The sequence below is a fragment of the Carya illinoinensis genome, chromosome 14, assembly GCF_018687715.1.
Source record: "Carya illinoinensis cultivar Pawnee chromosome 14, C.illinoinensisPawnee_v1, whole genome shotgun sequence".
In the NCBI taxonomy this organism is placed as follows: Eukaryota; Viridiplantae; Streptophyta; class Magnoliopsida; order Fagales; family Juglandaceae; genus Carya; species Carya illinoinensis.
The window spans coordinates 2,247,156-2,263,421 of record NC_056765.1 but is presented as its reverse complement, the minus strand read 5'-3'; the positions used below and the strand labels follow the sequence as shown (position 1 = coordinate 2,263,421).

Genomic DNA, 16,266 nt, shown 5'->3' with positions numbered 1-16,266 from the left:
CATCACTGTTTATCTGTCAACCCAAGTGTCTGCTTGGATTGCATGCTTATAAAACCCAAATTTCAAGGAAAAAGTAACTTATTTGTTGCAGCTTTCAAGGAACCGAAGCTTTTGTTTACTGTATTCAAACTTCAGAGGGGCAGATGTTGGGCTCCGCCACTTTTATATTCCTCTTCAAGTATTGGAAAACCTTGTGAGAGTGAATTGTACTTGTTCATGATGCTATCTGAGGTATGTTTGTCGCATTGCTCTATTATACTGTTTAAGGGATTTTGGGAGGTACGGCTAGCCGCACTAGGGTAAGGCAGCTGCCCTCTTTTGGTTTTCCATGGAATGAGCTGAATTGATGCTACGCTTTGCTTAACACATTGTTTGAACTACTTAATTGGTCATTATTTGTGAAGAAGAATCACATCCAAGAATGTAATGATGATTTTTTCTTTTGCTACATAAAGGGAGCAAGTCATGTTGAGAGGTGGCTTGATTCCAATTGAAAAGACATCTCTATAGATTATTTGCTTGAGTGGTGTCTGTGCTGCTTGAGCGAAGTTTCAGACAAATTGCTAGATTGACAATTGCTCAACAGTTAGCTCGAGCGAAACGCCAAATCGCAAGTTCTCTATTCACTTGCTCAACACTCAGTTTGAGTGGCATGCCAATCTGTGAGTTAGCTTGACACTTTGGTCAAGTGAGCGACAACCCTAATGTTTGCTCGAGACTCACTCAACATACCGCTTGAGTGAATGTTTTGATTAAAGGGCTCCATGTAGTTTGAGTATAAATACATACTATACTTCATTGTAAACCACTTTGAGCAATCAAATATGCAGAAAAGTGAAAGTGAGGTCATTTTGTGAGAATCCCAATAGTCTATTGGATGTATTGTGGCTCTGGGATTGATAATTTTATGATTGATCTATTGTACTCCACTTTTGTTGATAGTGAATTCATTGAAATCGACTTTGCCAATGGACATAAGCTCACATTGAGCCAAACTACTTAAATTTTGATTTTTTTGTGTGATTGTCGATTTTTCTTTTGTTTTAATTCTACTAATTCAATTTAACTTAACCACTAATAGCCAATCGATCCCAATAAGTAAAGTCGAGTCTCAAGTCTCATTTTGAGACTAGGGACTCAATATCAATGCAGCTTAATGTCATTGGTGTGTATTAATCATTATTTGTCCTTGATGTGTATTAATCCTTATCCCAAATGGACAAAGATGTGAACCTTAGAAGTGTTTAAGAAAAATGTAAAAGTTGAAGAGTTTCACTTATAAATAGATCAATTTTGTAAAATTATCAAAGAATCGGATGCTCTCGAAAGAGAATAGGACTGGATGGAGGACACCCCCCACAATGACCGGTTTCAAGGCTAATATGAAAATACTCAAAAGCCAGGATCAGCAGAGGTCCATTCACACCGTTAAGTTTCCTGTTGATTTTAACGGCACAAGTCCAAAGTTAGAGAGACATAGAGAGGTTTGGAATGGAATGCTTGGAGCCAAAACTCAATAAAATATATACCCCCTTCACCGATTTCAAGCTATGCCTTTCACCTTCCTCCCCCACTCCTTTTTTTTTTTTTTTTTTTTTCTTTCTCTCATTTGCTTTTTTCTCCAAAAGGATCCACTTGTTTTGGGAACATCTGTTGGGTATCTTGCCTTTCTATGCTTTTCGCTTCCCCTTTGTACAATGGCTACCATTTATTAGACATGAGAAGGAAAAAAGAAAAGAGAGTTCAGAAGGTGTCAAGACCTCAAGAGTGACCATTTTACACTGCATATAGGTTTGATTTGAAGTTGGTTCTTGACTCCACTAATTTGCCAAAATGGTTTGTTGATAAGTGCCTTGGATAAAATCAACCACTAAAAAAATAAAAATAAAAACCTAATTCTTTTCCTATTTAACGAGTAATGCTAGATATAAAAATAATTAAATCTCATTTCTTTTTAAAAAGTTTACGTTAAATTTATGCATCTTAAAATTGCATAAATAATTTTATATAAACTACTTTAAAAGGCGACCCAAAAATTATATACAAAACAACTTTGAGATCTGATTCCCCACCAAGATTGACAACTTACACCATCTGAATAAAAAAAAAAAAATCATGTCGAAACAAAATTCTATTTCATTGTATGCTTTACCCAATAATCAAATCAATAGGCCCACCCACACAATTTGATAACAACATCATCTTCTCTAACATCTTATCTTTTAAATCTAACTAAGCGCCAAGAAAAATTTAACAATATAAAAAAAGAAATAAATAAACCTCCCATTTTTTAAAAATTAATCTAAACAAACGCATCTTATCTCCCTCGTTTCAATATTAAATAAATAAAAATTTACTCACTAAACAACACATCATTAGATTATGAGAAATAATATTTACAGTCGTAGTTGTGCAAGTGTCATGCAGTCGTTTTAAAAAAAATGAATTAATATAAAATTTATATAAAAAAATAATTTTTTAATCGTAAATTTTACTTTTTTTTTTAAATAATTATATTATATTTACAATTTTACGATTATATGTAACGTTACTTTTTAGATTATATGCTGCTCCCATCACTAAAATATTTTGGATTCGGTGAGTTCACACTTCACACGCGGTAAAATCTAAAAACAAACGAAAAAATAAATAAATAGAAGTCTCCGAAAAAGAAAAAGCAAAGAAAAAGGTCTCCACTATCGACGGTAGACTAGGGAGTCCAACCATTACACCTTCCTTCCTTCCTGGCTCTCTCTTTCTCTCTCTCTCTCTCTCTCGTCGCTCGTTACTTGAATACCACCACTTTCAGCACTCAGACCTGTAGTTCGTTTTTTGTACTGGACATGTCTATACTATATATATAGAGAGAGAGTGAGTGAGAGTGAGAGTGAGGGAGGGATATTTATATGTAGAATGGGTTGCGCGACGTCGAAGCTGGACAACGAGGACACGGTGCGGCGGTGCAAGGAGCGTCGACGCCTCATGAAAGAGGCTGTTTACGCTCGACACTACCTCGCCTCGGCCCACGCCGACTACGTCCGCTCCCTACGACTCACCGGTTCCGCCCTCTACTCCTTCGCCCAAGGTGAATCCCTCTCCGTCTCCGAGCAAACCCCCGCCGTCTTCCTCCACCCACCAAACCCCGTCCCTCCACTTGTCCCCTCCCCTTCCCCTTTCCCTGCTTTCCATCAACCACCGGAACCTCCTCCATTGTCTACTAATATCCCCAGCTCCAAGCTTCCCCCCCACACTCTCTCTTCCTCCACTACCACTCCTCACCGAACGACGTCGTTGAAAAATCCAAAACCGAAACCGAAACCGAAACCAAGGCTTCCTCACATCCTCTCCGAGTCGAGCTTTTCTAGTTCCTCCCCACGAAGCGATTTCTTCCCCACCGGTTACCAGGCCAATTCCACCTACTCCAGAACTCCGTCCCAAGCTTCCTCCTCTATCTGGAACTGGGAGAACTTGTACCCTCCCTCCCCTCCCGACTCCGAATTCTTCAACCAACGGGGTACCCAGTTCCACAATGGAAGAATCGACCATCCGCAGCAACACCATTTGGACGTCGACGACGACGAAGAAGAAGGAATCGAGAAATCGGAGTACGACTTCTTCGACAAAAAATATAGGGAGGAGGAGACAGAGACGGCCACCGACGCGAAGCGGGGGCGAGAGCGAGAGGAGGTGCAATGTAGCGAATGGGAAGATCGTTACAGCACCACCAGCTCGTCGGAAGAAGAAGAACTGGCGGGTGAAGGCCACGGGGATTTGAGATCCGAGATCGGCACCCACTCGAACTTTGGCGGGGCATCATCGGTGGCTGCTCCTGAGCCACCGCGGAACTACTCGAAGAAGACAAAGTCGGAGGACGCGGGATCGTCGGCAGGAAGCTATCGGACCGGGGAGATCTCGTCGGACAACATGAAGATAGTGGTGAGGCACAAGGATTTAAAGGAGATTGTGGAGGCCTTAAAGGAGAATTTCGAAAAGGCCGCCACGGCCGGCGAGCAGGTCTCGGTGCTGCTCGAGATTGGCAGGGCTCAATTCGACCGGAGCTTCAGGCAGCTCAAGAGTGAGAGATTTGCCCTTATATTTAATTCTTACTCATATTCTTTTGAAGTAGTTGTTTCGTGGATCATCGACCGAATTTTGGGATAATTGGAGAGTAAACAAAAATTAAGGAAAATCATTTTCCTGCATTTTCTTAGTACCACCCAAACAGGGAATTAAGATTCCAAAATTAACGGATTTTGACAAATAAATTTGCAGAGACAGTGTACCATTCAAATGGTGTGTTGAGTAACCTGAGCTCGACCTGGACCTCAAAACCGCCACTGGCAGTTAGGTATCGGCTTGACGCCGAGTCGCTCAATGAACCGGGCGGTCCAAAGAGCCTCTGTTCCACCTTAGAGCGGCTCTTGGCTTGGGAGAAGAAGCTCTATGAAGAAGTTAAGGTAAATAAATTTCTCCCTTAATTAATTATTTTGATGGGATTTTTTTTTTTTTTAAATTTTTCCTTTTCGTTAGTAGGATATGTAAATTGACAACAATACCCTTATTGTGCGGGAATTTCTCTAAATTATTCAGCCTTCTCTTTTTGCTCTTAATGACCGTAATGCCCTTCACCATCATGTTCCTATTTTCACTTGTAATAATGCCCTAACCATTTCTTTACCATCATCTTCTCACCAACACACGATATAGGATTAAATAATTGGAATCTATTTGTTATGTTTCATTTTATCTTTCAACCATTTAATATCACGTCAAAAAATATCGAGAGAATGATAGTAAAAAAGATAATGAATAGAATCTCCTGAGTTTAGGCCATTATAGGTACTACCATACTGCATGGGTGAGTTTTAGTTTTTTGGACTCCTTATGAGGAACACTTGTTAACCAAAAACCCTCCAGTCACAAAAAAAGTTGGTCAATGGGATTTTGTAATAAAAATTTATTGACTTTGTTGTGTATTACATTTTTATCTTCTACAAAAGGCTTATGCTCCCCACAGTTACAACCATTAATAGGTAGAGCAAAAGCTGGGAGCATGGGGGGCCAAAATTTGCACAAGGTGTTACATGTTGCATTCAAAGGGGGTGAGGCTAGATTGAAGGATGGATGACTATTTTTCTGGAGTTTTGCTACGTACAAGCAAAGTTGTTTATTAATCTGCGTACTAATACTGATTTCTTCATATTCAAAATTTAAATTAGTACTGTTTTCAATAAAATTTACTTTTTGATCAATCACATTAGATTAGTGCACATATTAGTGCACAATCGTGCTTGCAACTAGATTTTTCCATTTTTCTATTGCAATCTATTTATGTTGAAAACATGTGGTTTCAAAATTATTGAGTGCTGATGGAGGCGACAATTCTATCTGTGGATTCTTAGGCTAGAGAAGGCGCGAAAATTGAACATGAAAAGAAGTTGTCCGCTCTGCAGAGTCAGGAATACAAAGGGGAGGCTGAAACCAAGCTAGACAAGACCAAGACTTCAATAAAGAGGCTGCAGTCACTGATTATTGTCACATCTCAGGCTGTCTCTACCACCTCAAGTGCCATCATCGGCCTTAGAGACTCTGATCTTGTTCCCCAGCTTGTTGAACTCTGTCACGGGTGAGTCTTTTCTTTTCATTTGTTTTAGTGGGTTTATTTCTGTGCATAGACTGATCTGATTATGCACAAAAGTTTAATTAGTTATAAATATGGATTATGTGGATCAATTGGGTTTCTGAGTGTAAAATTTAGCCAAATAAAATTGTTGGACTTTCAAAATATCAAATCCAAAATATTTAGTGTAATCTGAGATACAAAATTGAACCTACGGTTTTTCACTTTCTCAAACTGACAGATTTTTGGCCACTGTATACCTATATAGTGTAGTCTAAAATCATGTCATCAGTTTGCATTGACAAGCTCAAGGAAGTATGGCTTAGTTTTGCATTTTGCTATTGTTCATGGTCTATGATGATAAAGAGTATCAAGGGTCTGAATCTTGACTTTGGTAGTTGAAGCATTATGAATCACTGCTCCCCTTTGCCACTTGCTTCATCTCCTCTGTGACTACTTTTGCTTTATTGTACTGGACCATTCAATTGTTGGGCTGCCTCTTAAAATTTGACGGTGGCCCCAACTCCACCTTTTCTACAATTTTGTTTTCTTTCAGCTGTAAGCCCTTCTGGGGCCAACGTAATTGATGAGCGGAAGTAGGTATGCCAGACTTCACTGTCATATGGCACACATTTCTCTGTTTCTAGATGAATGGACTGGTTGGTCGACATTGATTAATTGTTGAAAACTTTCTTTTTTAGTGCTTTGTTCCCTTGGGTAGCTTCTATAAATTGTAATGGGCTCAGTTTCTATGATTTTCTTGTCTCCTTTCCCATTTCTGTTCAAGCATTCCCCTTATACTAATTGTATACGTAGGCTATGCCTTTTAGTTTTTTAAATAAAATCTTCAATTACTTATAATAAAAAATTCTCTTCATTATTCCAAACTGTTTAGTGGGCTGAGATGGTGGCATTAAGATAAAGCATAGGACCACTGTAATAGCATGATGATTGCGAGATAATTTTTGGTTGGAGCAATGTTGTTTGGCTATTAATTATGTATTTCTTTTAGAATGATCTTTGGTGCAAATGACCGAAGCGTCTCAGGTCGTGCTGGTTGGGACACCTAAAGGAAAAGAATGAATGTGATGCTCGTGTTGTACTGTGTGCAGGTTCATGTACATGTGGAGATCAATGAACGAGTACCATGAAGTTCAGAACAACATTGTGCAACAAGTCCGGGGCCTCATGAACGGGTCAACCAAGGGTGATTCAACCTCGGAATTACACCGTCAGGCAACTCGTGACCTTGAATCGGCTGTCTCTGCCTGGCACTCCAGTTTCTGCAGCCTTATAAGGTTTCAAAGGGACTTTATTCGATCCCTCCATGGTTGGTTCAAGCTCACCCTTTTACCAGTCAACAACGACAACATCAATGGCAACAGGGAAACCTCTGATGCATATGCCTTCTGTGATGAGTGGAAACTTGCCCTTGATCGTGTTCCCGACACAGTTGCTTCTGAAGCTATCAAGAGCTTTATTAACGTCGTTCATGTGATAACTGTAAAACAAACTGAAGAGCTCAAGATAAAAAAACGTACTGACACTGCATCAAAGGAGCTTGAGAAAAAGGCTTCATCTCTTAGAAACATAGAAAAGAAGTTCTACCATTCATACTCCATGGTAGGTATTGGTGTTCCTGATCCTGGGCCTGAGAATGGGCAAGTATTGGATGCCCGGGACCCACTTGCCGAGAAGAAATCCGAGCTTGCAGCCAGCAAAAGACGGGTGGAAGACGAGATGCTGAGGCATTCCAAGGCGGTAGAGTTGACGAGAGCGATGACACTAAATAATCTTCAGACGGGCTTGCCAGGAGTTTTCCAGGCATTAACCAGTTTTTCTGCCTTATTCACAGAGGCACTCCACTCTGTATGCACCCGTTCCTATGCAATCAAATAGGTTACATACAATTATGCTGCTTGAGTTTCTGGGGTAATTTGGATTCTACAAGGGCTGGTATTTTTGTTTTTTGTTTAGAGTAGGCAGTCTCTTATTGTTGTAACTGTTAGTTTTGGGGGTTCTTTTGACTTTGTAAATATGAGGAATCACTCGTTTCGTGGAAAGGAGAATTTCTCTGTATAGGAAATTGCTGGGATTGTTATGTCAGGAATTGACAGATACTGCAAATGAATAAATATAAGCCTTCTCTCTCTCTCTCTCTCTCTCTCTCTCTCTCTCTCTCTCTCTCTCTCTCTCTCTCTCTCTCTCTCTCATATACAGCAAACATTGTATCTGTTTTAATGTTAAGGAGGCAAAAAATAGAGATACATGATTTTGGATGTTATGGATGGAAGGAAAAGGAAATACCTTTGCTGAAACATAAAAAAAAAACATAATTATTATGCTACAACTCCTGCTATAAGGTGTTCATATTACGATACCAATGTGAGTTTCCAAATTGAGTTTCCAAATTGAAATTATAGGAACTATTTTCTTGACTCGAAGTTAATTTAGAGGTATGTAGTTGGTTTTTTTGGACTTAGAAAGCATTAGATATGGTAGTACTTTGGGACGTGATGTGTTGGAATGTGAAAAGCACACTAAAGTATATACGTTTGAACAATGAGATGAGATGAAATTTTTTTAAAAATTTATCAAAAGTTTTTCAACTTATTTCTAAATATCTCTCAAACATAAGATACTTTTTAATTTCAAATATTTAATTTTTTTATCTAATCGTTACCACTTATACAAATTTAAAAATAAAACACAAAAACAGATATAACTTTCTCAAACTGCAAAACAAAAATTGTATAAAAATTTATATTTATACAATTTTTTAATTTTTTATTCTACTTATTTTTTTAATTTTTTCTTTTTTTAAAAAAAATCTAACCAAATGTCTTAATTTAAACTATTTTATTATTATTTACAGAATTTTAAAATATTTCAACTGTCTAAACAAGCAACTTCCTAAGCCTTTATTTCTTTGGGCCTCTATCTCATAGCCCTTAGCTTCTGGGATAATTATGACAAGGTTATGACATGAGTAGCAACTACTTGGGCCTTTATCTCTTTGGACAGGTCATGATAAGCTTACTAGATCGACTGAGCATGAGGCGGCCGATGATCTTCTGGCCGAATGCCCACTAGATCCTTAGGCATCATTATCTAATCATGATATTTTTTTTTAAAAAAATTTAAAATAAAATATAAAAATAATGTAATTTTTTTATTTTTTAAAATATAAATAATATTAAAAAATTATATTATAACAATATTTTAATTTTATAATTTTTTTATTCAAATTTCTCTCTTATTTCTCAAAACTCTATAAAACATCTTAACTCAAATTATTTTACTACGATTTACATATTATTTTTTTATTATTTACAAATTCTTCATCTCATCTAAACATCCAAACTAATAAAAATTAGTTTTGTTTTATTTTATTTATCAACAGTAGGTATGGTCTGGTCTGGCTGTCACTGTCATGACTAAGATACTGTTTGGTTACAAAGAATTATCATCTCAAATATAAAATTATCATCTTATCATTATAATTTTTTCAAATCTTCATACAAAATATAATAAATAATTCAACTTTTTTCATACTTTTTTAAATTTTAAAACAATAATAATATTAAAATATAATATTTTAATATTTAATCTTAAAACTTAAAATTATCATATGAGAAATTTTAGTGGTCAAGCAGAATCTAAATGGTAGTGGTAGCTTTCAGAAACCATTTTATGTTCAAGAAAGAATAGATTGTTTCATGATGAGTAAATTGTTGTAACAAGGCTGAAAAGACTACACATAATTAGGTTCAGGCTCCGCATGCATGTAAACATTTGTGTAGAGTGGAGAACAGGGGACCGACTGAAATGATGAAAAGAAAGCAAAAGAAAACTCAATATTTGTGGGCCTCGGTTCTTCATAATCAAGCCAACAGCTTTTTTGTTTGGAGTATCAATTAAAGGGTTATCATCTTGAGTATGTTGGTTTTCCTCTTTTTTAACAAAAGTAGAATTTATGGTTAAAAAAATAATTTTTTTTTACGAGAATTTTAGATTTCTTTATTATTTTTTTTTAAGAAAATGTACGAAATTTACAAACATTAGGACTGTAAATATCATTTCTCATTTAGTTACATTTTCCATCTTGAACTCCATGGTTTCCAAGTTGCTCTATATTTTAGCATTTGGTCATTAAAATGTAGAAGTTGGTATACAAAACTCATTTATAAATCATACATGGTTGCTTAATGTAATATTTAACGTAATCCATTAAGACAAGCGCTTGTGCACAAGTTTATTCTTAGGAAACAAAAATAGTCAAGGTTCCTTGCTTGGGAACAAAGGGAGGCAGGGGCTGGGGGCCTGTATCGTGATTTTGAGGTCACGACTCACGGGGTTTCAAGAGCAATAGCTGGCCAGTTTGGGTGCCGGTTTATGGCACTTAGCTAAAGTCAAATTCATCTTAGATTAGCTAAAAGTGTCCTTTAACTTTAGCTAATCCTAAGAGAGCTCTTATGTCTGATGCCTCACCCTTATAATTCTATAGTAGGGCTGGTTAGTTGTTTCTATTGTTGCAAACAAAAATTTCATGAATGTTCACTTTTATGTATTTTTTATACACTCCACTAATGTGATTAGTTACGTCACTTTTTTTTAATATAAATTAACTGGTTTAGTCAATCACATCAGTAGAGTATACAAGAGTACGTAAAAATAACTGTATGTATCAAAACTTGGTCTCTTGCAAAGTATATTGTATTATTTTTTTTTTTCTAATTAGTCTTGACATTAGTTGGGTTTTTATATTAGTTGTTTAGCAAGGTAATGGAAGTACTTATAATCATTATTTGTATAAGCAGTATTTGTACCAGCTGGCATTAACATCTTAGCTCACATTTTCCTCATTTTGGCATAGTCAATGACAGCAGTTTCAACTCTCAACTCTGCGTGTAAACCTTTATTCCAAAACTTCATTTTGGATTAACTGATGAAACCAATAAAATAAAGTGTCAATCCTGTATTTTAAAACTAGAAGAACTCGAAGTCCAGATACTTACCCCCGGGTCTCATGTCTGTCCCTACCATCCTTTTACTGCTGCCACCAACCCCAACTCTATCTACAGCTCCGAACTTCCCAGGAAGTTCGGTTTCCACTGGTCTTGGCACTTCTGGTGGTGTGCTACATCGTATCAGGGCCCAATTAACACCTTCAAAGAAGGGGTGTTGCTTGATCTCAGTCGCACCCCTCTTCACTCCAAGCCGGTGCTGTGGCTCCTTAACCAGCAAGCCCCGGATGAGATCTCGGCTTGCACAAGTGGTTGATGGTGAGTCTGGGAATTTGAGTTGCTGCCCCACCACATTAAACAGTGTGGCACGGTTTCCTGATCCTTTGAATGGGGTTTTACCATATAATAATTCATGCAAGAAAATGCCAAATGTCCACCAATCAACTGCACTGCCATGGCCTTCTGCCTTGATAATTTCTGGGGCTAGGTATTCATGGGTTCCAACGAAAGACATAGATCGTGCTGCAGTAGGCTCGGCAACAAGCTCTGGAAGTGTTCTGGCTGGCAACCCAGGTGCAGCTCGAGGTCTTCCGGTCTTCTTCTTGCTTTTTTGAGGGAAGATTCGTGGAATAAAACAGGCAGGCTGTATGCATACTGAAGAAGGTTCAATACAGGCAGGCTGGACACAGAATGCACTGCCAGCAGCCCGTTTTGAAGGGTCAGAATCAAATGAAGTTTTTATCAGGGTTGGTGAGACTGCACATCTTAGGGAAAGGTCAAAGTCTGAAAGCATTATATGGCCATCATCACGAACCAGCACATTTTCAGGTTTTAAGTCCCTATAGACAACTCCAAGCATGTGAAGATACTCGAGGGCCAAGAGAACCTCAGCAGCATAAAATCTGCAAATGCCAAGAAAGAAAATGTTAATACTTCTGTCAACTGGAAAATACTTGTGTAAGTGAAATGCACATGCTTAGGTCAGCATAATGAGAACACCACTATTGTGTTAAAACTAACAGAAGCTTAAAAGAGCACCCCTTGATGATAGTGCGGTTAGTATTTTCAACAATTGATAATAATCATCCAGCATTTTTCTAATATCACTACAACAAAATTAATCAAGTATTACAGATCATCCTATAAATATCATAATGGCAGCAACAACATCAATGCCTGTATAAGGAAAAAGAGAACTTTCACAAAACTTTCATCCTGCCAAAGAGAAGCATACGACCGAGAAATATTAACTTTACAAAACCATATATACTGGATACTTAGGACCAGTCACATCCTTTTTTACCATTTTGTTTTATCTAGGGCTATGCTACATATACTTCAATTCTACGACCATTCTAAAAGAAGAGGCAATCAAATGGAGAAGATAATCATTGCATAAAGGCCTCCAATCCAAGATGACTAACCAACCATGATGAGCCTCATCAATTTATCTTTGTTCAGCCTCTTACCTGTTTTATGCCTTTCAAAACTTTCACAACTTATGTTTTCAATCGAAGAGGATCAAACTAGTTTCTCAAGTGCTGTCATGGTCCACAACCCATCCTCCTGGAATAGGAGTATGGTTCAGAACTGATTAACCACCAAACAAGATTAAGCTGCCATTTGGCCATGACAGGTTTTAGATTGCTGGAGAAATGTACCCACACTCTGTACAGGTTTCAGAACTCAGAAGGGAAAACATAATGATTATACATAGTAACTATACTCAAACCTACTAGCATAATTTACAAGACAATACTCGTCTTTCATTTCCGTAAAGTGAAACTTCATTACGATGAGAGACACAATTTACTGAACAAGTTATACACAATAATCAGACATGTTGACATGAAAGAATTAACCTTCCAGTGAATCACAATGGACTGAAGTAGCAATAAGCATGACTTCCACCGTCTAACAGAGATACCACTTTGTTGAGTAAGATTTTCCACTGGCTAATAGCCCACTTATGCATGACATATAAAGGCATGACAAATAAAGCATCTGTTTATGATTCTTATCACTAATTCTATTTGAAACCTCTTGATATGAAAAAGCATGAAAAGTGAACAAGACAGATAACCTCCTCAAATGCAAACTTCAAATGAAGCAAAGCATAAATTATGCAACCTTAAAACTTTTTTTCCCTGAAATAAAGGAAAGCGAAACCAAAATAGAGTAATATGACACTGCATACAGAAATAAATATGAGAAGGCAGGCCCCATGGCAACAACAAATGAGAAATAAATGCTAAACAGATAAAAGGGAAAATGTGTCTGCATTATAAGACATACCGTGCAGCGTACTCAGAGAAATGTTTCCCTGGTTGTCGTTGCCTCAAAGTGTGCAGATCACCCCCAGGACAGTATTCCATGACTAAACAGGAGAATCTGTCAGTCTCAAAATGTGTATATAAAGTTGGAAGAAATGGATGGTCCAGCAGCTGTAAAATCTCCCTTTCTGTTTGAGCCCTAGTCAGTTTCTTCCTACTAGCAAGGGATGCCTTGTCCATTACTTTCATTGCAAAATAACAGCGAGTTCCACTCAGCTCTGAGAGATACACACTGCCAATATCACCACAACCAAGTCGCTTCAACAATTTAAAATGACTCATGCCCAAAATTCCATCCCTTGCTCTGATGGCAAGAATAGCCTTCCACCTAGGATCATCTCCTTTGTGAGGTTTATTAGCACTCCCAGTAATGTTGCTCCAATTGCTATCATCACTAAGGCCACTGCTATCACTTGCTCGACTAACACTAGTTTTTGCACTTTCAAGCAAATACCCTCTAACACTCCCTTTTTTACTCTCACAGTTCCTCTCCACACTAAGCATTCCATCACTGGTGATCGCATCACTCCGATATGTACTGGCACAGCTATAGACAACACTCATAGCCGTCACAACACCAGTACTATCAATACTACTATGCGGGCTTACATTGCCGCTTGGAGGCAAAGAAGCATCCCAAACACATTCCTTCTCCTCTGTCTCAAACGGAAGGAGAGGATTTCCCGTATTTTGTGATTGACGAGGAACTGAAAATGGTGATGGTGAAGGCAATGCACTGATGTCATTCGGTTCTTCAACAAAACTTTTAGTAGGTGAAAGAACAGGTGGGCTTGATTTCTTGGGTGGAACCCGGATTGAAAGGTCTTCTAGAAAAGGACCCTTCATAGACATGCTCTTCATTAAGCATCCTGCGTCATGCTTGTCTTGACCTATTGGTACGTAAACTGTTCTCATTAGATCCGTATCAACAGGTTCAGGGGGATGACTTGCACCAGAAAATAGGCTTGGACCACCTTCCTCAAACGAATTCTCACTGGCCTTAATAATAATGGCGTCAGGCATAAGTTCTTCATGTTCAGCCAAATATGTTTTTCCTTTCCATGTTCTTACTGGTGCATGCAAGTCTAAATCTTGATAGTCTCTTGCATCAGATCTGCCCACATCTTCCCTTACCAAAACCATACGCACATTTGGCATCTGACCCACGTCTTTCACAGAGACCATACGTACATTGGATAACTTACTCAATTCTCTTACTGAGACTGTATGTGCATATGGTAACTCCCGCATGTTTGACAGCTGACCTACATGGCGCGCATTTGATAGCTGAACTACCTCACGCACGTTTGATATCTGACCAAATTCTCTTACAGGGGTCATATGTGCATTCGAGAACTCACCAGTAATTGACACCTTCCCAGTAAGTGCCCTTGATTCTGGAACCCTCTCCATGTCCTCAAACCGTGTATCATTACAAAGAAAATCTTTTAGCGAACAAATCTGCAAATAAGAAATAGACTTAGTTCAGTGGGTGCTTTACCTTTTTTAGTTAGATTTTAGTGGTTACCCTGCTAAACATGATAATATATTGGTGGTTCCAGATAATATATAATCAGTGCAATATTATATATTATCAAAGAACTTCTCTGATTCCACCCTACGCAGGCGTAACATGAGATAGCATTTTTCTTACATAGCTTAGGCCACGAAAAATGCAGATATCATCAATAAAGAAACATTTAAATGAAACTCAAGAGGCACACACAAGCAAACCTACTGCCTAAACCTCCATTTGATTGCTAAGGAAGCTTTTTGCAAGATGGAAATCCAAAATCAGTCTATCATAATGCGGTTTCCTAAAATTACAAGATACTCACTTCAATTAAAACATATAGTAACTCCACAAAGCAAATAGAGAAAAAGAATCCATGAAAAGGCGGCAACAAGACAACAAAGGGCAAGCAATTATGGAATGTAAATGGACTTGTAAAGAATCCCAAAAACCATGCTGACCCTTTACTATAAGAAACTTTAAACGCAAAACCCTGGAGCAGAAAACCCCAATTCGGAAGATTCTCGTTAAGCCAACCAGATCAAGCAACTAAAATCAGATGAAAGACACGTCGTGTCCTTTAGATTCGAGCACAGTCAACCATATTTTTTCATATTCTATATAATACAAAAAACATAGGCAGAAAAAAAAACACAAATGATTTAAAAAATTAAAGCAGAGGAAAAATAAAACCCACAAGCTGAGAAAAGCAAAAAATGCCAAATCCCTTGACATCTTCGCTACTGCATTAGAGCACATTCCCCACATAACCCCTTCATTTCCACGCAAAACCTCCAAGAAAATTACAAAAAAGAAAAGGGATGAAGAAGGAGGAGGATTAGACCAGAGAAGGAATCTGATTTCTAATTTAAAGAGAAAAAAAAGGGCGGAGCAGAGAGCAGAGAGAGGTCTTCAAGTCCCAGAAAGCAATAAAACCAAATATTTCCAGAGAAGAGAGAGAGAGAGAGAGAGAGCCCACCAGCAATTAAACCCAAAAGAACCGAAACCCGTACGGACGAGACACATCCTGTACAGCAACAACAACGACAACGACAACAAGAAGTAGGTAATGTTCTTTCTTCCTTCTTCTTTGACTAAAATAGTAGGATGGTGAAAACTGGCAACACGTATAGTTTTTCTGCGGAGCTCGAGCGGTGAGAGAGCGCCATGCTCGAGCTCCCCTAATCACTGCTTGTTGTCTCGCCAAGTACAACTACAATGCCCGGCCCTGCAAGCATGGAAGCGCCGTTGTTAAGGTTGTAATGGTCTCAATGTTGTCCTCCATGTCGTCGTGTTTATGTTTTTTATCTCCTAATTTTCTATTTCATCTGCAGCTTTTGCTTTTTTTTGTGTTTGTTTGTTTTTTGTAAGTACCAGTACCACTTTTGCAACCAGCTGACCCGTGTAACAGTGTCTCTGAGACGCGAGAGAGAGAGAGAGAGAGAGTTCTTTTTCCTTTTCTTTTATTTGTTTATATTATAATGGGTCCAGAGGGTGGGGACGAGTAGGCTCCGCATCAGAATTATTTTTAAAGTAAATAAATAATTTATTTTATAAAATAATATTACTTTATAACTATTTTATAAAATATAGGTGGTAAAGATAAATTATATTAAGAATAGAGTGTGCGAACATCACTCATTGTTTTTAATAAAAATAAGTAAATATGATATTTATTTGAATAACCTTTTTTTTTTTTTTTTGTGATCGATCCTATTTTTTTTTAAAAGAATTCTAAGCACTTATATAACTTATAATTATATATAACATTACTTTCATATCAAATATCAATATTGACAAAAATGTAAAATGTATTATATGTGCGGATGTGTA

General features: G+C 37.7%; 2 protein-coding genes across 3 annotated transcripts; one reads left to right on the top strand and one right to left on the bottom strand.

The window, feature by feature from the left end:
- The first annotated feature begins 2,694 nt into the window (after nucleotides 1-2,694).
- Nucleotides 2,695-7,772, top strand: LOC122293980 (nitrate regulatory gene2 protein-like). The gene is made up of 4 exons (XM_043102449.1): nucleotides 2,695-4,075; nucleotides 4,273-4,457; nucleotides 5,403-5,626; nucleotides 6,733-7,772. The coding sequence occupies exons 1-4, from the start codon at nucleotides 2,914-2,916 to the stop codon at nucleotides 7,517-7,519; spliced, it is 2,358 nt and encodes a 785-aa protein (XP_042958383.1). The 5' UTR covers nucleotides 2,695-2,913; the 3' UTR covers nucleotides 7,520-7,772.
- Nucleotides 7,773-10,406: 2,634 nt separating this feature from the next.
- On the bottom strand, nucleotides 10,407-15,798 carry LOC122293979 (serine/threonine-protein kinase D6PK-like). 2 transcript variants are annotated; one of them, XM_043102447.1, is made up of 3 exons: nucleotides 15,413-15,798; nucleotides 12,883-14,381; nucleotides 10,407-11,489 (listed from the first exon to the last, which is right to left on the bottom strand). In XM_043102447.1, exons 2-3 carry the CDS (start codon nucleotides 14,331-14,333, stop codon nucleotides 10,610-10,612), a joined length of 2,331 nt encoding a protein of 776 aa, XP_042958381.1. In that variant the 5' UTR covers nucleotides 14,334-14,381; nucleotides 15,413-15,798; the 3' UTR covers nucleotides 10,407-10,609. The 2 variants fall into 2 exon arrangements, with proteins under 2 accessions (XP_042958381.1, XP_042958382.1); XM_043102448.1 differs by lacking the exon at nucleotides 15,413-15,798 and adding an exon at nucleotides 15,131-15,383.
- Between the last annotated feature and the right edge of the window lie 468 nt (nucleotides 15,799-16,266).